The following is a 25,315-nucleotide window of genomic DNA, read 5'->3' as shown; positions in this document are numbered from 1 at the left end:
CATCTCTCCTTCCCTACAGCATCGTCTCAGTAAAAACCTGGGATTCACCGTGGACTAGGACCCATCACTCTCCCACCACAATTACGTGTCCAGGATCTACAATTTCGAACTATGCATTCTCAGGCTAATCTTGCCTTAGCTCTCCTACACTGACCAGAACCATGAGCGGACCTGAATACGGGACAAGAAGGGCACGATATAAACAGAAACGAAAAAAAATTGCCACCTACCAGAAGCAGGATTATAGGCAGCTGCAACAACCGATAATGACCAACAGGGACCCCAAACTAATATACCAACACACGGTCCCCATGAACTACAGAGATTTACTCACTCGTGAGCAACAACAAAGAAAGAATCTTGTATTTGACTGAAATCAGAATACACTATGTGAAATGTGACACAAAACACAGTAAATAAAGTGCCTTGATAAAGCCCAAGGAAGGGCAAAACAATAGCACGTGCAAAGAAATGTTAGCCCAAATGCTTTTTAAAGAATGATACACCTTTCACCAAGAAAGGTCACCACAAATAACTGAAGGGCACACACTACGTGAAGTAACTTGTGTATGAATAATTAATGTGAAACAATTTGAACAAGCACTAGGTGATGCAACGTGTTTATTAAGATGAATGTAAAACAAATTGAATTAAGTTCAAACATTGTATGAAAAACACCAACAAGTGTGTACCTCACAATCATTACATAAGTTGGGAACCTGTGAGGACAGCTGAATTAGAAAACGTAAAAGCTCGCATAGGAAAAAACACTTAGACCGACAGGTGAATATCGGTCCCTATAGAGCCATGCTGCCACTGACCTCCAACTAAATTTGGATAAGTCAGTTATTAAGTAGATGCAACAACAGAAAAGAATCCAACCAGACTAAACCACGGGTAGAGCGCACAGACATACTATTAACCAAAAGCAAGAAATATTTACCCTCAAAAAGTCTCAGCAATCCTCGCCATCATCCTCTCCTAATTGGACTATGCGAACTCCGTCTATACAGGCACTCCTGCGCATCAGCTCCAAAAAGGCCATCAAATCCAAAACTCCACATTTAGACTCCTCCTTGCCCTCTAACCAAGAGAGCATCACCCAAACTCTTGAGTACTACACTGGCTTCCAAATAGCCGAAGGGCAACTTTCAAGGCCATGCACACCGCACCGCACCCTCCACAAAATTGGCACAGAATTGCACCAAGACAAGTTCACATGTACCAACCCATCAGAAACCTTAGATCCATCTCCCCCCCTGCAATTCACCCACAATTAGAGGCTCCTTGTCCAAATAAACCCCCTTACACTAAACATCTGCTGCAATGAGGACTGCCTCTCCTTCATAAAGCCTTCAAGACCTGTTTCAGAGGTGATAGCTCGAAGGTTTAGAATTATTCTTAACCACTGGCACTGCTCTGGGCAATCCTCCAGACCATAGTTTTTTGCCTGCCAAGCCATTTCAGAAGGGGAAATACCATATGAAAATCAGGCTTTGTCCCACCCCAAAAGGGGCAGACTAGCCCGAACTGCTAAGTCACAGCCCTTCTGCACGAGACCACAAGCATCCCCAAACATGTTTCAGCCTTGTTTGGCCTCATCAGCCGGACTGCCCCTTTTGGGGTGGGACCAAGACTGATTTGCATATGGTCTTTCCCCTTTTGTAATGGCTTGTCAGGAGAGGACGACGGTCTGGAGGGTTGCCCAGAGCAACGCCAGAGGTTAAGATTCATTCTAAACCTTCCAGCAATCACCTCTTCGTTTTTGCTTCATTCACTGCAACCTGAAAAAACGCCCCTCTCTCTCACTTACCTCATGATATCCAGGCATGGTCACATTCAGAGTCTCTAGAGTTTACTCTGCAGAGTAAGGTAAAGTGCAATTCTTGGAGTAGACTTGACTCAGAACACTCAATCACACCAAAGGGAAAGCGCCAATCTGAGCCTCAAGGTATGTAGGCAAGCACCACGCGGTGGTAACAAGCCACAGCTACAGCTACCCACATTGGTCACCATAGACCAGAATAATACATACAGCACAATTGCTGCCATAAGAATGCAGAGACAATGTAGGACAAAAATGCAGTCTAGCTGGACACACAACGAGTTTCTTGCATGCGTAACAACCCCCCCCCCCAGCACCCATTCACATGCTTGACAATCATGGGTAGTTTACTGGGACAAGGCCAGCCCATCCAACTCCTGATCTCAGCCTAATGCTCACACGCATAATACTCCTAAAGACACCCCATACATTGGACTCAGGCCCCCCCCCCCCCCGAGGGCATTCACCCCCCACAAGTGCGTTGATGACAGACAATGGGATATAGGCGCTATATAAATGACAAACTACTACAATTGTAACCTGGATCAAGGAGACAAAGGGGTTGGGCAGGGGTACCAGCAGACACGGAGGGGCACTAAAGACTAGAAGGGGGAGGGATAAAAGATAACAGACCAGTGAGTGGGTTGTTTGGGTACAGTTAAGGGGAGGTGAACCAAGAGACCAGGCAAAGGAAAGAGTGCAGTGGTGCGTAGAGGATAATTAGAAAGTGTGTGAGAAGTTCAAGGCCATCTGAAACAAGACAGATTTATTTAAAGGCTACACTACAAAGAAACACGTTGAAATAAAAAGGTACAAAGATTTTCACAAAACCAGACTGGTCACTTGGGCAAAGCTCTACTGCAAAGCTTGACTACCCCTAAAACGTTCAGGCACAACAGAATGCCTGGATTGTATGCTTTTTTTAAATCTAGAACTTGTGGTGGATACAGTTTTTATGCACACCTAGTTTTGACACGGCCACTGAGGGGTGGGGTAAGTGATTGTTCCACAATCACAATTCTGTTGTAAGTTGGGGTTGATGGCTATGCCCCTTATCCCCCCTACCCCCCCACACACACACACAACCATGTTGGCTTCATGTGAATACGATTCATCCATGTAACTTCTTGAAGGGTCTTAACACACCTTTTGGGGTGGCTTGGTGCATTCCTGCAAGCATGAGGACAGTGTTGGGATGCACATCCAGCTTCCAGCCCCGCCCCCCCACCAAGTGATTTCACGCTGCAGATAACATTGCACGCGAAAGTAAAGTGAACAAGCGCGGGTACAACGTACGAAGTGGCAATGACAACTATAGTTGCTTTGTAGTGATTGTGAGGCACAGGTAGTGGGCCACTGAAGTACAATAGTTCAGATGTAGTGTAAAAGGATAAACATGTAGGTCCTGGCCCCAGACACGAGAAATACTGAAGCACTGCCATATTGGAAGTGAGGCATAGTAGGTTGCAGGCCTTGTAGACAATAGCTGCATAGAGTGGTTTTGAATCACTTTCCCATCCAATGTCCCATTTGTGAAACCGAGCACAGAGGCCTTCAAAATTGTAGCGAGTTCTAGGCCTGCGAAACCAGAAATGACAATGGCCGAACACGGGCAGGGCTGCGGCCGTCAGCCGGGATAAAGGTCCAAGCTGCCAAAAGGTCTGGCATACATTCAGAGCACCAGCGCCCCTCAGAATAATTATTTGAGCTGCCAGATGCTCAAAGTAGAGCACCTAAATCCATCAGAATTCGGCTAATTAGTGTGGTCCTCAAAAGGCCCAGGAGATGCTCTGGGGAGGGGCAGCTGATAAGGTGTGCGGAGCCCAAGGATTGAAGTATTCTGTAATTTGTGAAACGAGGAGCAAAAGGTGATGCCAACAAATTTAGTCCCACGACAGAAGCATGGTGGGGCACCCACATGGCCCATATCAAGATAATTACTCCTTTATTTCTAGAGGGCCGATTTAACCTCCAATGTATACACAGGGCTCATGTTAACGAACAGGTGCGCACCATGCGCTAGGCCCTGGGGAGGGTCACATTCAGGAGGCCCACCAATCAGGTAGCAGGAGCTCAAGATGACAGTAGGGGGCCATGTTGTGGAGGGTAGGGGTAGATTAGGATGTGACCAATTGGTCAAGGGACTATAGGGGACTGGTAGTATGTATAAAGGTGGTTGCCAATGAGGGTGGGGGATGAACATTGTATATCGTGTGTCATTAGGGACTATGTTTCTCTTTATAAAGTGAGGTTTGCTTTGAACTAAACAGAGCTCTTCATGTTGCTTTTTCCTTTTTGTATACAGAATACATCTTGTTTTCCTAGACAAGAGGTGCACCAGGCTTTTTTCCTTGGAAAATGATTCTTGTCTAGTTGTCCGGAGGGCCTGCCTTACGTTTTTCCCCACTCTTGACAGTCTGTGCCACATCCAGTTTAGTTGCCACACAAACCATCACTATGTAGGTTCAACAGATGCGGTAGAAGGGTTTTGGTCTGCTTGCAGCACTACACAGTCTCTGCGATTGACAGTTTAGCAAAACCACACTGGATTGCCCTTCTCTTCTTGGCACATCCAAAGCAGGGCTCGGTGGGGATTCAGAGTCAGGGCTACATTTCATCCACAATAATGATTTGGGTGTAGCCGGAAGCCTTCCCTTTGATGCCGTTGAGGCAGCTTGTTGCCTTTTTTGGGAAGGGGAGAGCCCGCAGCGATTTAGAGTGAGGCAGGATGCTTCAAAGCATTATGATGGGATGGGGGTGGGGGTAGAGGGGAGGAGCCGGTGAAAGTTCCACCTAATACAAAGGACCCCACTTCAATACAATCAACCCACAGAGTGTAGCGCAGGGTGCAAGCAATATTATATTGCATATCATAGGTAGAAGGTAAGGCCTCCGCAGCAAATGCGGCATACTCGGGTGATCTGCTGGCTGCGAACCCAGAACATTTTGAAATGTTTCCAGGGGCCATCAAGCGAAAATGACATTCTTTAAACTTCCTAATGATTCTAGTTTGGTGTAGAATGCCAGTATTCAAGCTAGCGGGAATCAAGTGGAGGGCCATCTTCCCGCTGCGTTTCCCCTACGGCCCAGAAAGGGGTCCATCAAACTCCCAACCACACGATCCACCTCAAAGGGGTCGTAATTGAGGACTCCAACTTGTAACTGGCCATCCAACAAATCGATTCATCAAATCTTACTTCAAAAACATTGGGATGGGAGATTAACAGACATAACGACCAGATGAATCGCAACAAGATACTGGGGATTTTCCAACAGATTCCCCTCTTGTGATCCCTACACTGATATTGACTTGATATCAGTACCTTTGCTAAACCATAATCGAATGGTTTGCTTCTTCCATTCAGAAATTGCTTCCACTATGGTTTGGGAACAAATAATGACCTTTCCTTCAAGTATGCGATTTTTGTGATCAATTTTAAAAATGATGTGACAGCATTCTTGTACCAACCTCGGCAAGGCAGCACTCCCAATCCTGTTCATATGACGCTAGTTAATCCTGCGTTATGTTCTGTGACCCCCTAATGTTGTTCATACAAAACTGGACTTGGGTGGAGTTTGCTAAAAAAATAAATAAAAAAGTTTTAAAAAAAAAATGTTTTAAAAAGAAAAAGCTGATGGGGCTCCGACAAGCACCTACACAACCCTAACCCTCGCCTGATTAAGGCCTCATCATATAATGTGTGCGGTTGGGCGAACTTTCATTGGATCTGGCTTTGGTTCTTTCGTTTGATTTACCTCAATGTACACGACTCTCATCTGAGGGACGAGGTAGAGGGGATTACAGTTTGCCATAAGTTCATACATTCTAGGTTTCAATTGACCAAGGAAGTGGGTTGGGGAAAGGCCTCTATGCCTACTAGTGCCGAAATGCTTTATGGTTTCTCCAGCATTGTTGGCGTTTGCATCTAACGTCTGATTGACACTCAGAAAAGTCCAATCTAAGGAAAAAAAAAAAATAAATAAAAAAAATTAAAAAAAACAAATCGTACCGCCAAGTCTAAATGGACAAATTCCCTGAAACAAGTAGCCTCCAGTGAACTGAGTGACTGATTTTCATGAAGCCAAAAACAGTCAAATCACAGATTTGAACTTTACATTAAGGACAATCAGACTATGATCCATCATATAACCCATCCAAATGCAGGACGATACTGGGTTATCATTAAAAATACCGTAGGAGGAAAATAACTTGGAGAAAAAGTACAATTGCTGAGGATAGGTGGGTGGCTGACTTGTTCTCCCATCTGCAGCCCACATCACTACAAGGTACCACTTTGGGTCCTTCCATAGTGGGTCAGTGCCCATGGGATATTGAAGACACTGAATGGGCACTTACTAGATGGAAACTGTCTAGAGCCCCCAGCCCGGATGGGATTCCACCATGTGTTATCAAGGAAGCCTCCCAACTTTGGGTTCCTAAGCTTAAGGCACTCTTTGATCATATTTTTTCAACTCACATAATTCCTTGGTCTTCGACCAATCCATTGGCATTCCAGTATACAAAAAGGGTGCTACTTCTGAACCAGAAAAAATCAGGATAATTGCGCTCAGGGATTCTAGCAGTAAGGTTTTCTCCATTCTACTTCTTTAAAGATCTCAACTTTTCCCCTTCCTTGTCAAAGTTCTAAGTGGGTTTTAGGCAAAGTATGGGTACTGCACTCAACGCTAGAGTCATGGCGCATTTACTGCACAATATGAAACATCACGGCAGGGGGCACGTCTACATGGCATCTCTGCAGCCTTGGACTGTGTAATGGGTGAAGTTCTTTAGCCAAATTAAATTGTGAGTTCTTCCAAAATAGGTCCAACTCATAGCCCTCTTACAAAGAAAGACAAAGATAAGAATCTACCTAACCAGAGCTGGTGCCCTCTTCAGACCCATTCAAACTCTAGTTGGAGTTACACAAGGGTGCACTCTTGCCCCCACTCTTTAACCTCTACTTGAGTGACATTGAGAGTTTGTGGTGCAAGAAGGACATCCGTCTAGGCTTGGTTCTCTCAGACTTCATTGGCTTGAATTCACCTATGATCCTATTCCCTTTGATCGTACTCTGATGGGCCTACAACACAAATTGGATTTTTGCTGCAATTTGCACTAAAACTAAATCTTAAGGCCAATGACTCAAAGATCATTGTCTTTTCTAAACAAAAGCAGCCTAAAACGAAGACATGGACCTCGGGAGGGGAACCGATCGAACAAGTATTTTCGGTTGGATACTCTACCTAATCGAATGATGAATTACTAGGATTGGTCCTGTACCCTCAATTCTATTCAATCATATTCATATATATGAAATATGCCACATTGAGAAAAGGAAGTTTTTCCTCAATGCATTATCACTTCCCCCGTTTGAAAATGCGCTCCCTCTAAGTTTTAAACTCAATCAACTTCCTACCAAAGAACGACCATCCATTGGGGAGGGTATTCTGAATCTTCTGCAACAGCAGACTGTTTTGCTCTGGCTCAGATTCTATTGAAACCCTGACTGATTGGGTAACCGAATGCCTGGTACTTGATATATCGGGTATGCACAGAATCCGTAGTTAGAAGGGAATGGTTTTAGTCCAGGCTTATTGGGGGTGGGGTGGGGGATTGGGGCTGATATGCCTTCGTTATGTTCATTTTTATCCACTTTCCTAAACCATTTGGACTGTTGATATTCTGTGTGAATCAACTGTATATATTCTTACGAGATTATTTTATATTGGTATGACATGTTATTTATAAAATACGCTTAATACCCAGAGGTTTCTAAGCACGGACCCAGGGATTGAACCTGTGGTGCTCCGTGTCGTCTTGCTTCCAAGGCGAGCATGTTACCCCTGAGCTATCCTCCTGAGACTTACTGCCAATTGGCACTGGTGCATTTGTAAATATGAACCAGCTCCTAGGTCTTAACCAAGTCTGCCTTGAAGCTCTTGATTTATAATTAAGATAGCAGTCCTTGCATCTGTTCCTTGCACTGGAATTCCTGTTAACAAGCAGTTTGCATTTGCCAGGTACATAGTACCATTATGGCAGTGCCTGGAAAATGCCTTTCCCATGCCTACATAAAATCCCAAACTGTTAGCTTTGCAAATACTGGTTTAGTCTGAACTGCATTCTGGAATTTGTAATCTTTCATTCAGTATGGTGAGAAAATAATGCCATGTGTACACTGGTTTAATAATAATAATTTAGCATTTATATAGCACTACGAATCCTCAGGTATCTGAGCTCTGCTTATTACCACCCACGATGTGTGGCGCTAATATATTGCCATATGGATTTATACATCTGTGCAACATATTTCTGAAAGGACTTCTGTGCATGTACTTCCATCATGATTTGTGTACTTTTCCAGTCATGTTTACAAAACTAAGTATTGGTTTAAAGCCAAAACATGGGAATGATGAAGGTTAAGGATTAGGATAAGAGGGCAAGTTTTCCCCTAGTCCTGTGCTGCTGATTTTCACGGCGTAAGTGGAAGATACATGTGGGTGGACACGATCCATTCACTGTTTCCAGAAGACCACCTCCTTTGGTTACTCAAGTGTTTCAGGAACCAGAACTCGACCCCAAATGATCATTATCCCAATCTTGTGCAGATACCCACAAGAGTATTTCAGGTTGAGCACCTTTTAAACTTTGCTGGCCTAATTATAAAATCTGTTTGGTTGTTTTGAAAGTGTAGATTAATTGCTTGAAAGGCCAAGGCTTATTAGTCTTGTGCCCCTTGTACTGGGCCCCTTTTGAAAAATATTTTAGGGCCTTTAAAAATACTTACTGTAGGAGTGGCAATTTGACCATCATTACCCAAAGCAGGCCCACCCTTAAAGAGTAAGTGCATGCTTGTCCGTAAAGCAAGTTTATTGCACAAACAGCCAGGAAGGATTAGATAACAGCACAAAACTATATATTGGATCAGTAGAAGGGGTTGACTCTGGCACAATTTAGAACATATCACATTTTATTTCAAATACTTCATTACAAAAAATATATATTTAATTTCTTAAGTACTCTTAAAAATTCAACAATTCATCTCCTCATTCATATCCCAAAAACACTCCCCAATCTATCTAAAAAAGCACACCATGTTATACCCCACACTCAATTTTTTGCAGAGCATCCACTATATTATTGTTTTTCATTAGCATATTCAACAATGACCCAGTCCATAATATCGGGTGTCATTATGTGGCTGATATGGTGTTTAACCAGATGTCTTGTTTGTAGAAAAAACGTCGACACGTGTTTCGGTCAGAGACCTTCTGGACGTCGGGCAAGAAGACAGTGCTCCGCCCTATTTTAAGCTTGTATGGGCCAGAATTCAATCTAAAAACAAAAAAAAGCCAGAATGTCAACCCTATTTCTTTTAGAAGGTGACACATTATTGTCACATTTATGTCAAAATTAAATAAAGACAACCGTCTTACTCACCCCCAAGATGCAATTCTTAGGATCGTGAAAAGGACTGAAGGGATTAATCCTCCACTGGCCTCGGTATTAATATCGAGCCTGTGGAACCAACACACCGCAAAACAAAACACTTAATACATTGGCCAAGACAAGGCTTATAACTAATATATCAACAATAGAAGTGATACAAAAACTTACATATATCCGATGGTAAAAAAAAGAGCAATTTATGCGGGACCTGCACGTTTGTAAAAGCAGGACTACACTAATGTACTGGAGTCACTAGATCCTCCATGGACCCCCGACAACTGTAACAAGATAAAACCACATAAATCCGAATTATCACCCATAAATCACAAGTTGTCACTCCATTCTCTCATAAAAATCACCATAGTGCTAACCCCATCTGTTACCAACACTATGCTGCAAGTGCCGTCACCATAAACATCATAGCCTGCTCGTAATGTTCTTCAATACCACACGTGCAGACACGACATGAGTTCCGTGTTCTTAATGCGTATGCCCTAACCGTGCTACCGTCACCGCGATCATACCTATTATAGTTTCTAATATGCATTCATCTCTTATCTTGGTCCAATCGATCAAAAACCACGACCAAGCAATCCACTACTCCGGACGGCGTTCAACTCGCGCGTAACCACCGACTATATTGAATGCGATGGACATAGACAGAGGACAATCTAATATCCTCATTAGGAAACACAAACAAGGGACTGGACGGACACGATTAAATGTGTGTTTGCGCAAACAGATATGTATCTTTCTAATGGGTCATTAGAACGCGTGCATCCACTGATGTAAGTAGAGAATCATTCTATGGTTCCCCATGTCAAATACTGTTCACGGTTCCACAACAATGTTTAAACAGAACTAAACAAACAAAAAAATAATTGTACATAACGTGAATACACGTAAAAAATCTTCGTAAAAAATCTTGAAGCACTACCTAGGGGATCTGGCGTACTATGCGTCTTTCCCTTGTACAACTCAGCCTGATTTTAGGAACTGGGTGCTTTGCTGAGGTCATGACTTCATACATATACCAACTCACACCTGTTACATGAATATATCTATATCCAGGTCCTACAGCGGACCTCTCCACCATTCGAAATATACCCATGCCATTGACATAGATGTACATATTTCTTCAGAGCCCATCTTTTTATGTCTAGTAAAGTGTATATAACTGTGGGCTATATATTTTAGGCATCATGCAAACGGTTTAGAAAAACGAGTTAGAAAAACAAATTCAGGAGACCACAATGGAAAAACCAACTAGAAGCATACACTAGAGCCACAAAGTCATTGCTTCTCTATCCTCTTTCGGTGTATGCCAACAGACACCAGTTTAGTTTGTTTCTTTCCATCTATGCTTTCCACCATCCAGAACCATTATTAAGCATCAGCTATACAGAGAGTTATCTGTGTGGCAAAAATTAGACTCAATATTATTCATATGGTACCTGGTCATATATTGCCTGTCAAAAACATACATTATTCATTGTAAGCAATATATATATAAGTTGGAAAAAATATTAGTTTCTTGTAACAAGAGTGTTCCACTCAACTGAAACATTCAATCCTTCCTGAACAGTATTCAGAGTGTGAATCCATTTCTGTTCTGTGCGATGTAATATTGTACTGATGTCACCCCCTCTCATATTACTCTTAATATGTTGGAGTACGAACCATCTCATGTCTGTGTCTTTGTGTTTCATTTTCAAAAAATGGTCAACAAGCGGTTTATCTGCCACTCCATTCCTAATACAGCTCCTATGTTCTGATATCCGCTGTCGTACTTCGCGTGTGGTCTTACCAACATAAAGGAGCTGACAGGGGCAGCTGATAATATAGATCACGTTTTTGGTCAAGCAATTAGTGTGGCAATTCATCTTCCACACTCTTTGGCCAAATTGGAATTCCTTTTTGGTTACTGTTAAAGGGCATGCTACACATTTGCCACACTTATAGTGGCCAATTATGGGAGGCAACCCCCATTGTCTATTGATGGTAATGGCCCTCTTTGGTTCTCTGTACGTGTGCACTAGTCTCTGCCTTAAGTTCTGGTTACGTTCAAATGCATACATCGGTTTCTGTGATAATGACCCTGGGTGCTTTACAAGGTTCCAGTGTTTGTTAATAATTCTCTTTACATCAACACTCACTGGGTTAAAGGTGGTAACACACACTAAGCGTTCATTCTTCTGTCTTTCTCTCGGGGTCAGACAAATTTCTCGATTTGTATTTTCCGCTCTTTTAAGTTGGTCTTTTACCAACCTTCTAGGATACCCCCTCTTCTGCAACCTTTCTTTTAGTTGTTCTGCATGGATCTTAAATTCATCCTTTTCAGAGCAGTTTCTTTTAATACGTAAGAACTGACCATAAGGTAAGTTCTGTCGTAAACTAGCTGGATGGAAACTGTTGAAATGCAGAAGGGTATTCTTGTCCGTGGGTTTTCTGAACAAGGTAGTCGTAAGGTGATTCCCAGTTTTTTTAATCACAAGATCCAGGAAACTAACCTGTAGATAACTATATTCGATGGTGAATTTTGTGTATATCACATTGATTCAGCCATATATGAAATTCATTTAGAGATGTAACTGTCCCTTTCCATATTAAAAACACATCGATGTATCGATGCCATATGTTTAAGTAGCCACTCAAAGTAGGGTCACTAGTAAGTAGATTGTGTTGCCCCAAAATAAACTTCTCTTCATAGTCAGCCATATACAGATTGGCGACATCGGGAGCAAAAGTAGCCCCCATACTCACCCCTCTCTCGTTTATAAAGTTGTTTCTTAAACAGGAAGAAATTTTCGGTCATGGCCAACCTAATGCATTCCTGTACAAACTCAGTAGGGGGCAAATGCGGTCTCATTCTTTTGTTCAAAAACTGACCAAGGACATGTAGGCAATCTTGCTGTGGAATTGCCGTATATAGCGACTCAACGTCCATGGTCACCAGGATATCTCCCTCTTCAATTTGGATATCTTTAATGATATTGATCATATGAGTAGAGTCTTTCACATATGACGGCATTGCCTGCACAAATGGTTTTAGAAACACCTCCGCATATACTGAGAGTGGCTCCAGTAAGGAGTCAATAGCTGACACGATAGGTCTTCCGGGAGGTTTAGTAGAATTTTTGTGAATTTTAGGTAGTGTGTAGAATGCGGCCTTTTTAGATACAGTTTTATTAAGAAACCGTCCTTCTTCCACACTAATCCACCGTTCGTTTATTGCATGATTGGTTAGACTTTTTATTTCTTCTTGTAGTCTCGCCGTAGGATCCCTCTCTAATTTTTTATAGGAATTTGTGTCTTCTAGTAATCGTATACACTCTGCTTCATACAAGTCTGTGTCAAGTATAACAATCCCACCCCCCTTATCGGCGGGTTTTATAGTGATCGATTCATCACTGCATAGTCTATTTAGGCTTTGTCTTTCGTCTTTTGTTAAGTTATCTGGTTTATGGTTCTTGCCTCTTATAGCATCTAGTACTTCACGCGTCACCATATTCTCAAAAGCTACAATCTCAGGTGCAACAGTGTGGGGGGGGTGGAATGAAGCTAGATCTTATTTTGAGCCCACTGATGTTAGGTACCATATCTGATAGCGATCCCTTTTCGTATGGATGAGCAGGCAAATAAGCCTCAAAGAAGTGTTTCAATCGTACATTTCTGAAGAATCTGTGTAGCTCTAGTTCCATATTAAAGACGTCTGCTCTCATAGTTGGAACGTAGGAAAGCCCCTTGGATAATAGGTCAAAATCTGATTTCTCTAAGGTATATTGCGATAAATTAAAAATGGGCATCTGGTCAGTGGTTCCTTGTGCTACTGGTTGGAATACCACTGTCTGGTTCTCATGCCTTGCCCCTGCCCGTATTGGGGTTGTTGCTGTCTGGGCCTTCCTCGCTGTCCCCCTCTGAAAAAAACCCGCTGTTGGTTCTGGCCCCTTCCTCCGGTGTCAGTACCTGTAGGTATATTAGGTTGCCCATTGGGAGATGGGTCCGACCCACTAGAAGATCCTGAAGTGTTGGAGAAGTTGGAATATCGATTATTTCTTCGATAGTTATAACCCCCTACTGGGGGATCAGTGAAGAAACCTTTTCTTAGATAAGGGTAAGTTTTCTCCTCATTATAATTTGAAACATCTTTTCTTAATTTATTAATTTTTCTTTCCAGGTTCAGATCTTTAAATTTTTTAATTTCTACTTCTAGCCCTTCCAGTTGTTTTTTGGCATCATTTACCGTTGTGCTTTCTAAGAAAGCCTTTTCCAAAATGTCCAGTTCTTCCCCTTGTTTCTTTGTTTCTTCCTGGGCCGTTTCAATAATCAACATAATCCAATCCCTAGAGCACTTGTTCCCCACCCCACTAAAATTTTATTGGAATTTCGGGTTATCGATAAAGATCCTGGGGATATTTCTAACCTGCAGACCCTCTGGAATGATCCCGGCCTTTAAGTATTGCATCATAAACTGACCGTGTAAATCGGTCAGAGTTAGTTTTTTCATTTTTTGTAGAATTTTTTCGATTTCATTTGTAGCAACCACTTTATCTCTTATTAGACCTTCTCCAAATGGGGCAATAGGTGCCTCTAACATTTTTTTATAGTGGTCGTCTGTAAACGAGAAGATGTTTACATTATCCATTGTAGGAAGCAAAAAACTTCCTCACACTGCCTAAGTGTGTGCCCCTGCAGCCACGGGCTGTACTTCACCGAAAGAAAAATAAAGGGGTAGACCTGCGTTGTAATCCCTGATCCTTCAGGTATTATGCAGCACAAAACTATATATTGGATCAGTAGAACGGGTTGACTCTGGCACAATTTAGAACATATCACATTTTATTTCAAATACTTCATTACAAAAAATATATATTTGATTTCTTAAGTACTCTTAAAAATTCAACAATTCATCTCCTCATTCATATCCCAAAAACATTCCCCAAGGCATGGGTATATTTCGAATGGTGGAGAGGTCCGCTGTAGGACCTGGATATAGATATATTCATGTAACAGGTGTGAGTTGGTAGATGTATGAAGTCATGACCTCAGCAAAGCACCCAGTTCCTAAAATCAGGCTGAGTTGTACAAGGGAAAGAGGCATAGTACGCCAGACCCCCTAGGTAGTGCTTCAAGATTTTTTACGTGTATTGTTCACGTTATTTACTATTATTTTTTTGTTTGTTTAGTTCGGTTTAAACATTGTTGTGGAACCGTGAACAGTATTTGACATGGGGAACCATAGAATGATTCTCTACTTACATCAGTGGATGCACGCGTTCTAATGACCCATTAGAAAGATACATATCTGTTTGCGCAAACACTCATTTAATCGTGTACGTCCAGTCCCTTGTTTGTGTTTCCTAATGAGGATATTAGATTGTCCTCTGTCTATGTCCATCGCTTTCGATATAGTCGGTGGTTACGCGCGAGTTGAACGCCGTCCGGAGTAGTGGATTGCTTGGTCATGGTTTTTGATCGATTGGACCAAGGTAAGAGATGAATGCATATTAGGAACTATAATCGGTACGATCGCGGTGACGGTAGCACGGTTAGGGCATACGCATTGTTAAGAACACGGAACTCATGTCGTGTCTGCAGGTGTGGTATTGAACATTACGAGCAGGCTATGATGTTTATGGTGACGGCACTTGCAGCATAGTGTTGGTAACAGATGAGGTTAGCACTATGGTGATTTTTATGAGAGAACGGAGTGACAACTTGTGATTTATGGGTGATAATTCGGATTTATGTGGTTTTATCTTGTTACAGTTGTCGGGGGTCCATGGAGGATCTAGTGACTCCAGTACATTAGTGTACGTCCTGCTTTTACAAACGTGCAGGTCCCGCATAAATTGCTCTTTTTTTACCATCGGATATATGTAAGTTTTTGTATCACTTCTATTGTTGATATATATATATATATATATATATATATATATATATATATATATATATATATAGTTATAAGCCTTGTCTTGGCCAATGTATTAAGTATTAAGTGTTTTGTTTTGCGGTGTGTTGGTTCCACAGGCTCGATATTAATACCGAGGCCAGTGGAGGATTAATCCCTTCAGTCCTTTTCACGATCCTAAGAATTGCATCTTGGGGGTGAGTAAGACGGTTGTCTTTATTTAATTTTGACATAAATGTGACAATAATGTGTCACCTTCTAAAAGAAATAGGGTTGACATTCTGGCTTTTTTATTGTTTTTAGGTTGAATTCTGGCCCATACAAGCTTAAAATAGGGCGGAGCACTGTCTTCTTGCCCGACGTCCTGAAGAAGGTCTCTGACCGAAACACGTGTCGACGTTTTTTCTACAAACAAGACATCTGGTTAAACACCATATCAGCCACATAATGACACCCGATATTATGGACTGGGTCATTGTTGAATATGCTAATGAAAAACAATAATATAGTGGATGCTCTGCAAAAAATTGAGTGTGGGGTATAACATGGTGTGCTTTTTTAGATAGATTGGGGAGTGTTTTTGGGATATGAATGAGGAGATGAATTGTTGAATTTTTAAGAGTACTTAAGAAATCAAATATATATTTTTTGTAATGAAGTATTTGAAATAAAATGTGATATGTTCTAAATTGTGCCAGAGTCAACCAGTTCTACTGATCCAATATATAGTTTTGTGCTGCATAATACCTGAAGGATCAGGGATTACAACGCAGGTCTACCCCTTTATTTTTTTTAGGATTAGATAACATCAAAGAGTCAAACTAACCAGTCTCCCTGAACCACACAAAGTACATGCATCCTATACAATTTGCAATAGTAACACTGCCAGAGGTTTTGTTACAAAGCCAACCCCCCACACAATTGGTTAAACCTATACAATGTAACCATATTCCCTTTAGTTCCCACACTTCTTACTGGATACATTCAACTAAGCACCATCCTCTAAGTTATAATTGCACATTTCATATTTATACTACACCCCTCTGGGGCCTTTTCATATCTGGTCATAGCCCCATCTCCTAGTTACACAACTTCAATTATCACAGGTTCCATCTGGTTGGAAATCTTTATCCCTACTTGTGACGCACACAGCTATTCTATGAAAATTCCATTGATGTGGAGGAGGGGACCAAACAAATTTCATTTTGATCTATTGTTGCTGGTTTTATCGCCCAAACTTGTTGGGTGTCCACATTTCATTCTAAACTACGAGACTTACCATTCCAGCCCACATGGTCCTAACCCACACCTTGACAACTCAATTGATAATCCATGATCCATCAGTGCTACTTTCACCGCAAGCAACCCAAGGTTTAATTGTCCGGCCCTAAAATCCAGTCGTACCAGATGGCCGAAATACCTTTGCCATTCAATAACAGAATCCCCTGTAAACAGAGATTGCATCTCTCCTTCACAATACACCAGGCCATGAAGAGGCCTGCTGGAAACGGATCATCTGATATTCATCACAACTGCTGCTGCCTTTCCACAACCTTGTAAAGCTAGTTTCTCAGACAGAGTTCAACTGCCCAACCCAGGTTTTCAGCCAGCACAATTCCTAGCTTATCAGAACTCTGAGGCAAAACAGTTTGGTATATTCTTACCATCCAAAATCTCCCTAGAGCCCCCCATATATGTATCTATACATGTATGTTATTTTCGTGACTATTGCATCCCCTCACAGATTTTCCCGATTGCAAATCTACTTTGCAGTCACGTGTAGAGCTCCTCGCTGCCCAATTGTGAGGCGGTGTGGCCCGACACTTGTATTCGAACACTAACAACAACATCTCATTCCCATTAGCTACACTGGATTCATGCTAAATTGCAATACGTCAACATCACCATCACCCCAGCCACCAAAATGGCACACGCAATTTAAACTTCTGAACCCGTGGGACCTTCAACTACCCCAGCATTACTCACAGTCTCCAAAGTAAATAAGCTCTGCTTCGATCAGACAAGAAGGCCATACTGCAGTACGTACATCTTGCCCAGCCATCCCCAATCCCTGCTCGCACATCCTTGGAACATGCAGTCACCACAGGAGAATTTTGTAGATATGTAGCTCACAGTAGGTTTTATAAATAAGCCTTGTTCTGAGGTTCATTTCTTTTCACAGTTAAAATAATCCTCATCTGTAATTAAAGCAGATTGCTAGTTTGGTCAATATGGCTGAACAAACAATACACTCACAATAGAAATAAAAGTAAAAATGAAAATGCTGCAAAAACTGTAGTTCGGTTCAATTAGCAAAACAAATGCAATATTTCAATATTTGGCAATTACATAGGATAGTCAGATGGCATTTTGAAACTAAAGTTGCAAAAAGACCAGTCACAAAAAACATGTTTACCAACTACAATTTGTAAGAGATGTGTTTAAATGCCTGACATGCACTAGTATCAGAACCCGGGCTTCGTCACTTAGTTCACTTAATCAAAAAGTTTGTGCTCCTGGGAAAATCATTTGATCTCCCTATTCCTTAGCTGCCAAAATTAGAAGTCTTCAAAAGGTGATTCAGTTTACGCTACCCCCTTCTCCAAAAAAAGCATTACGCCTGATGTGGCCACATATATCAATAGCGACAACAATGATTCATATAGTTTCATCTCTTGGCCACTTACTTCAATTTAGCTTCCCATTTTTTGCGTATTAATGAACAATTTTATGTCAAGACATGGAGGCTCATATTATGCTTTTCTTCCTGTACTCAAACTCAATCCTATATTGTAACACTAACTCAAAGAATAACAAATTCAAATTACATTTCCCATAAAGTGTGTGTGTGTTTCATTCTTTTGATGAACATAAAAATGTTTTAAAAAAGAAATCATGCAACTCCTTCCACCAATCATCACATATGTCCTTTATCCTCCTTTACACTCCGGTGTCCTTCCTCTTTCTTTGCTGCTCGGGCAGGCAGTTAAGTACCTATACTTTACTGAATTTTGGTTGTTGATCCATTACATGCTTAATGTTTATATAAGCGCAGCGATAGCGAGGGATAACGCACGGAGCGTTCTGGAACAGTGGCAGAGCACATACACAGGGATTAAGGCTTTGAAGTGATTATAATGCAAAGGAACAATTAGTTCCGATGAACGCGTTACTATAGAGGGCGCTGTAATCACAGAAGTACGAGGAGCATGATGGTGACTCTTTAGGGTTCTAGTGCTCCTCGTCGGTTACTTCTGTGATGTTGCGCAGATCAACAGAAATTTGAAACACGGTATTCAGACCTAGAAGTCAGTCAGTTCCCAACGTTCGTTTAAGATATGGAGAACGGAAAGCAGGAGCAAACCCTTCAGAGCGTTCAAGGCTTGGAAACAAAGGGTGAAGAGAGCGCATTAACAATACGACACCACCACCTAGTGGCCAAAAAAAGGCACAGCAGCCTCTGGGAAAGAGGAATACAAACATTAAGCACATGAGGAAATGTACAATCTGCCCTAAAAAGATATTTAAGACGGGTACACGCCCAAGACACCTGTAAGTGTTGATTGATACAGTGGCACTACTGTCCCCCCATTAATCCCATCATGTACATTTCGATAAGGCAGCAGGGCTTAAGTGAGCCAGAAAAGACTGCAACCGGTACGGGGAAGATACTGTAACAAACCCTGAATCATTTCATGGGGCACAGTTCTCAACTGGCAGTCATGGAGGACTGGATTAAGTTCTCAGGAATGGAAGAGCTGAGGGGGAAAAGGGGTACAGGAATGGACAAAGTAGATGGAAGGAAAAAAAGAAAACAAATGGCGGAAGAGAACACCTCTGATAGCTCAGAGGGGTATGAGGAAGATGATTGGGGGAGCCCATCATCGGAGGAAGAGGTAAAAGTTATATCTTCGGAAGAAGATATTAGAGCTCTTAAGAAAAGGAACAGAGGACAAAGAGGAGGCCTGTGACTCATTTTATCCAGAAGCACTCATACACCCTAGGTCTCAGAATGGGAACTACCGTCCAAGATTGCATAAAAATGTTTTTTAAAAATAAGATTCTTTTTTTTTTTTTAAAGAGGCTACGAACACAGCTGGCAAAAGAAGCCAGAGTGAACGCCGAATGCCCAGGCCACACCTGCCAGAAGGAAACGCAAAGACCCTAGAAATTGATGACCCCATGAACGTGACCATGCGGAGGTATGTGAAGGATATAAAGAAAGTATTACACAGATCCTGGCAATCATGTCAAGACAAAATGTTGGATGTGGTTGGATATATAATAAGATAATGGAGATGGCAGAAGAGGCTAAAGGTAAAAATGAACCCATCGACCCAACTATTTTATCAGGTTGGGCCCAGAGGCTATATGCCTACTGGGTAACGCCAACAGCATGATTATGGCAGAAAGAAGGTCAATTCTGGTCAAGTTTTATCCCAAACTGAGTGAATTCGCCACATCAGCTTCAGCAAAAGGGAAGCTCTTGGAGATGCCTTTATAAAAGAGCTAACAAAATTCGCCACCTCTCAGGTGGCAATAGACAAAGCACAAGCATCTCTGAAGAGAGCATTTGGCAGACTGGTTTTGGGCAGGGCTGGAAGAGGCAGGGGCCGCTCTGCCAACCGTTTCACCAGTAACAGGTTCCAAAAGTGACAAATACCAATGGAAATGGCACGAAAGAAAACCAAACCCCTTCTTCCCATCAAGAGGAAGAGGGCGAGGGTGGAGACACCACGGAAACCAACATCAGCCTAACACAGGTGAGGATAAATGCACAGGCAGAGAAAAACAAACACATTTCCACAGTAGAGGGGAGAGTAGCGAAATGGAGATTGATCTCTTCAGATGCTTGGGTTTTAGGCACCGTACAGGGCTTCCACATAGATTGGATAAGCTTGCCAAAACAAGAGAAATAGCTGAAGTTATTAAAGCTCAGCACAGCAGATGAAGAGTTGGTAGATACAGAAATAAGAACTAGCACAGAAAGATGCTATAAAACAGGTAACATAGGAGACAACTTCAAAAGCAACATGTTTATAGTGAGAGACAGTCACAAGACAAGGCTGATTATAAACTTAAAAGAACTAAATACGTTCGTAGTTTACAGACATCTCAAAATGGAGGGCATACACTTGCTGAGAGCCATTTTGCAACAAGGTGATTGACTTGCGCGAATAGACCTCAGACTTATCTGACCATACCTATGGCAGCGGAACAGATTTGAGGTTTCGCTGGCAGGGACAAGTTTGGGAATTCACCTGCCTACCATTCGGGCTAGCATCAGCCCCTTAATGTTTCACAAAGGTGATGAAACAGATAGTGACTTTACTCAGAGAAAGAGGGATCAGACTAATCATTTATCTGGATGACATTTGTATAATGTGCCAGGACAAAACGCTGATCAGGGAACCAATAGAACTTACTACTGATCTGTTACAACAACCGGGCTTCCTAATAAACTGGGAGAAGTCAAGCCTGCATGCAGAACATGGAATTTCTGGGCTTCAGATTAGACAGTGCAGGGGATGTTAAGCCTCCCTCTGAGCAAGGTAAACAACAAGAAAGATTTGGAACAGATCAACATCAGAAACTTGCAAACTGTTGAAAGGGTTTAGAATAACTAGACCTCCAAAGAAATATATGTTCAGGTATGGCCAGACAATGGAATTAACTAGAAAGGCATTATCAGCCAAGCTAACTATTATGTTTACTGTCATGCAAGAGGGTATCAGACGTAAAGGCTTTATCAATAGGAAGTCATTATCTCCTCAGGGAATAACCTTTGATATAGTGAAGAGGACCAAAACGTGGAGGAGATCAATATCATATCAAGCATTCCCAGAACAACCAAAATGATGTTCAGTGAGATGTATTACAGCATATGAGTCCATGACAAGGGGAAGGAGACCCCACCCCCCCAGCGGTATATCAGTTGGTCATAGCCATAATGGGGCGCTAGCAACAGCCAAGCTAGCGAGATGGATTAGATGGGTGATGACTGGGCTGGAATAGACAGATTCCTATGGGGCTCCCTCAGTGAGAGGAGCAATGGCCTCCAAGGGTTTCCTCGCAGGGGCCAGAATGGGAGGACATCATGAAGGCAGCAGACTGGTCGACGTTTAAAACCTTTAATTTTAAGCCAGTGGAAAAAATAGCTACGTTGGTGGTAAGTAAGCATTAAACAAGCAGAATACGAGCCTCTGTGTCTTGACATAGAATTCAGATTCTACGGCGGAGAATAAATCTAATTGTTCATGAGGTGAATGGATTATGGAAACATGAGTAAATGAAGGTCGAGGATTACAGCATTAACCGGTTGGGACGCAAGGTTGAATTTAAAGTTGGACACAGACAAAGAAAGGGGAAGGAGACAGGAGTGTAAAGCAGGATGAAGGACAGTATATGTAAAGATTGGTGGACGGAGACACATGATTTTTGTTTTCATGGACATCAAAAGAATGAACCACACACAAAAGACTTTATGGGAAATGTTTTTTTAATGTTATTCTTTGAGGAGTTAAACTCGAGCAGCATATATTGTAACACTGAGTAAAGGAAGAAAAGCATAACCCTTCCGCCTCTGTCTTTAATAGAATTGTTAGGGAGAATTCTCAAAAATGTGCTAATTTCCTTTACCTTTTGAGACCCCCAGCAATTTTGCTGGATTTGATTTTTTACCCGGGAAGAGTGCAAGCCTCCCCCCCCCCCTCTTCCATGTATTTTGATGTGCGTTTTGCTTTTGTGTTCTTTGGTTATGGAGTATTAAAACAACTCCATAGGCACCATCTTTTTCTGTGTGTCACACAGCACCTTCAGTGCAGTGGCAAAGGGATGTCTTTCAGACTGCTCAATGTTTAAATACCTTCTCTGGGACTGACTACTGTCTCCCAGAGCATGTAAAGTTAAATTCACTTGAATAGTCTCTTTAAATGTACAGACCAAGCACACACTATCTTCCTATAGAGTGCTGGAGGGGTTGCCTAGCTTCCCCTGAATCAAAACACTCATTTAACAGTCAAATGTTACCCTTTCCTACTTTAAATGGCTGGTGGCAGTGGTTTTGATCAAACTACCATCATTTTTCCCTGACCACTAACAACGGTAGCTAAAAATCGGATCAGACATGTTTTCCAATAGATATCGCCCAAGACCTATCTTGGTCAACTTTTTTCGCCATTTCCTTTAGGAAAGGTCCTTCTTGTGTTTGCCTCAGTGCGCCAAACCAGGTTTGGCCCCTTTGTTCGTTGGCCTTTGGCTTCAGTGCTGAAGCCCTCCTCTGGCGCCAGAGTGTCTGATGGACAGGATGTGAGGGAGGTACCCGAAACTCCTTGTGCTTAGTCTCCTAGGAGACCTGAAGGCACTCTGGCGTGATTGGCCGGCTGTCTGGCAAGGACAGCCACCATGGTGTGCGAGTAACAGCCAGGCTGGAATGAAAGAGGGAAAACTGTTTAAAAGCAGGTCTCTGGAACTTGGAAAGCAGAGTCAACCACTAGAACGGAAGAACCGAAGACGAGCTGAAGGAAGAGGACTGCTGCAACTCCTGGACGACCGGTGAAGCCCTGCTGCAGGTCTGAATTGCCTGAAATTCCATCGGCAAAGAAGGCCTTCAAGGTTAACTTCTTCCCTTGAGTTTGGTGGGAACAACCAACTGCAAGCCACCTGGATACAGTCCCCATCCTGGTCAAATTTTCTTCAGAGTGCTGTTGAAAACCGGATAGCCAGGGGGAAGGAAACCAGCGCGTGGTCTTAAACCGGCGTATTGCCAAGCTTGTGGCCTCATCCCTGGGCAGTGCAAGAACCTTCCGATGTCCTTGTCCCCACGAGTGACGCTCAGGAGCAGCGAGATCTGCCAAGAACAACTGCCTCCGCTACAGCTCTTCACTTCTAAGGTACTGTGTAAACGCGGTCATGATATTTTTTCAGCCACGGCGAAAGTTTGTGAAACTTTCCTGACTTTGAAGGCTTGTCCTTCCCTAAACATTCGTCTAACCAAATTCTTTTAAAATCCGTGGCAAAGACTTACCCATTTACTACCAGAACTGGGCTATCCTATACAAAGACTCTGATCCATTGCCTTTGGCCCAGGCCTATTAACTGAATTGCTGGTTGTAGTTTACTGAAACCCTTTGCCCTGCCTATGAAAGTATGTGTGCTGTTGATTATTATAACCTTATCTTTTTACCCCTTTTGAAAGTATCTTAAGGGCCATTTTGCTCCCACTTCAGGGGAGCTGAACTTGTTCAGTAACTTATTGGTTGTGCATTTGTAGCTTATTAGTATATGATATTGAGCTGCTCTTGCTAGTGTAATGTTTTCAAACTGACTGTAAATAAACGTCTATTCTTTTACCAAGAAACCTTGAGAAAGTGTTTGTTTGAATCACTGTATTTGTTGGTCCTATGTGTAACTTGTTCTACTGCTCACTCAACCCTTGAGATAGGCCTGGCTGCTCAGCCACCGCTACCACATAACGGTGTAGTACAGGCTTGTACCAAAGGTGAAATTGTACTGACACTTCTATTCTTAATTGCACGTAGTGTTCCCCTAGGGTACCGCATGTGATTCTGCATAACAAGAATTAGGACTTTCTGTAACATGTGTGGAAAATCTGTATTATTTGACATTTCCGTGATACCACTAAATATGCAAAACAAGGGAGCCTCCTCTACCAATCTTTCGCCTCACACGGCCTGGGTTACTCACCCAGGACCCTCAGCCTTAGTTATTTTATCTATGCCACCTCACCAGTGACCTTGTGGGCATGATGGCAGCCCAAGCCTCACAGAGCCCACAGTAGACATTCCTGGCATTCCAACGATGGAAACAGGAGAGGCTGTTCGAGCGCGAACAACATTGGCAGGAGGTTCAAGTTGGGAGGGAGCGGGGGTGTATAATACCTTTATGACATGAAGTGGAGAAAGGGGCTGTGGTGGGATGTCGTCACATAGTAAGTAGTGCCCGATTAAGAGGGATTTAGAGTAATGCTCCCACCTCCGTTGCAAATGCCTGGATACCAGTGGCTGTGGGTTTACAGTTTACTAATCCATCCCCACTCCTGTAAAACACACTTACCTTGTACTTTGTTGCAGCCTCCTCTACGGGGAGGACCCAGTGAGAACGGTGATCCTGGGAGCGGTCACACACCACACAGATGAGCTGCATGTCGTCCTCACAGAACAGCTGCAGACGCTCGAAGTGCTTCGCGCACAGGTTTCCTTGTTTTAGGCTGGGCAGAACTTTCACCATGTCCACCACTTTTCCCAGCTGCCTGTTAGGCCGTAAGTTTCGGTCCAAATGCGTGGCCCTGCACTGAGGGCAGGAGAACGAGCGAGCGCCGGAACTCGCCAGACAACCATTGATACAGGCCCGGCAGAAGTTGTGCCCGCAAAGAAGGGTCACTGGAGACTTAAAATAGTCCAAACAGATGGAACAAGTGAGTTCATCCGCAAGACTGAACGACTGACCTCCTGTCGCCATGATACAGGAAGTGGAAGACGATAAACCTCAGGCGCCTTGCTGTCCTGCTAATGAAGACGAGGAGGGAGGGGCCCTGCCTCTAGTAATGGACGCACTCAAAAGTGTGCCTCTAGAAAGAGGTCCTTCTCAATAGATTGTATCTTACTTTGCTTTCAGAAGGCTGCAAAGATACTACAACAAAAAAATACTTTCTACATGAAGTGTACCTAGTGTTTTCTTCCGCTCCTGTAACCCCGCCCTGCGTATTCCCCGCATTACCCCCGCACGCACCAGTCTTTAATACTTTATCTCCGGACGCTTTCAGAATGGTGGAACTTGTAGTTTCCTAAATTTAAAATGGGAAACCAAGAAAACTTCAAAAGCCAGTATTATTACTACAATGTTAGCTTCAAAATAATGTTCTTTTTCTGTACTGTGATGTTGTTTTTAAATGAGTGTTGTGAATATTTTACCACTGTTTTTGTTTATGCTTTGCGTATATTTTCCTTTGGTCTCTTATTGATGTGCATGATACTTTATGATACAAATCGGTGAAAGGTTTTTTAACTATAGTACAATAAGTAAATAAATAAAAAAGTTCAAATGGAGAAAAAAAAAATCAACGGATGGCCTCACATGGGAACCGGAAGTTTGAGAGCTCTCGATATAA

At 42.5% G+C, this 25,315-nt stretch overlaps 1 protein-coding gene across 1 annotated transcript in view; it reads right to left on the bottom strand.

Moving 5' to 3' along the window:
• LOC138521768 (E3 ubiquitin-protein ligase TRIM39-like) overlaps positions 1 to 24,695 on the bottom strand; it is a 404,627-nt gene extending 379,932 nt beyond the window's left edge. Inside the window, exon 1 of the mRNA XM_069634835.1 lies at positions 24,262 to 24,695. Within this exon, the coding sequence (XP_069490936.1) occupies positions 24,262 to 24,666 (405 nt within the window). The 5' untranslated portion in view covers positions 24,667 to 24,695. The remainder of the gene's footprint in view (positions 1 to 24,261) is intronic.
• Positions 24,696 to 25,315: the final 620 nt, after the last annotated feature.

Source organism: Ambystoma mexicanum, chromosome 13 (genome assembly GCF_040938575.1).
Source record: "Ambystoma mexicanum isolate Mex_15411 chromosome 13, UKY_AmexF1_1, whole genome shotgun sequence".
Lineage (NCBI taxonomy): Eukaryota > Metazoa > Chordata > Amphibia > Caudata > Ambystomatidae > Ambystoma > Ambystoma mexicanum.
Note: the sequence above shows the minus strand (reverse complement) of the source record. Positions and strands in the feature narration are given on the sequence as shown.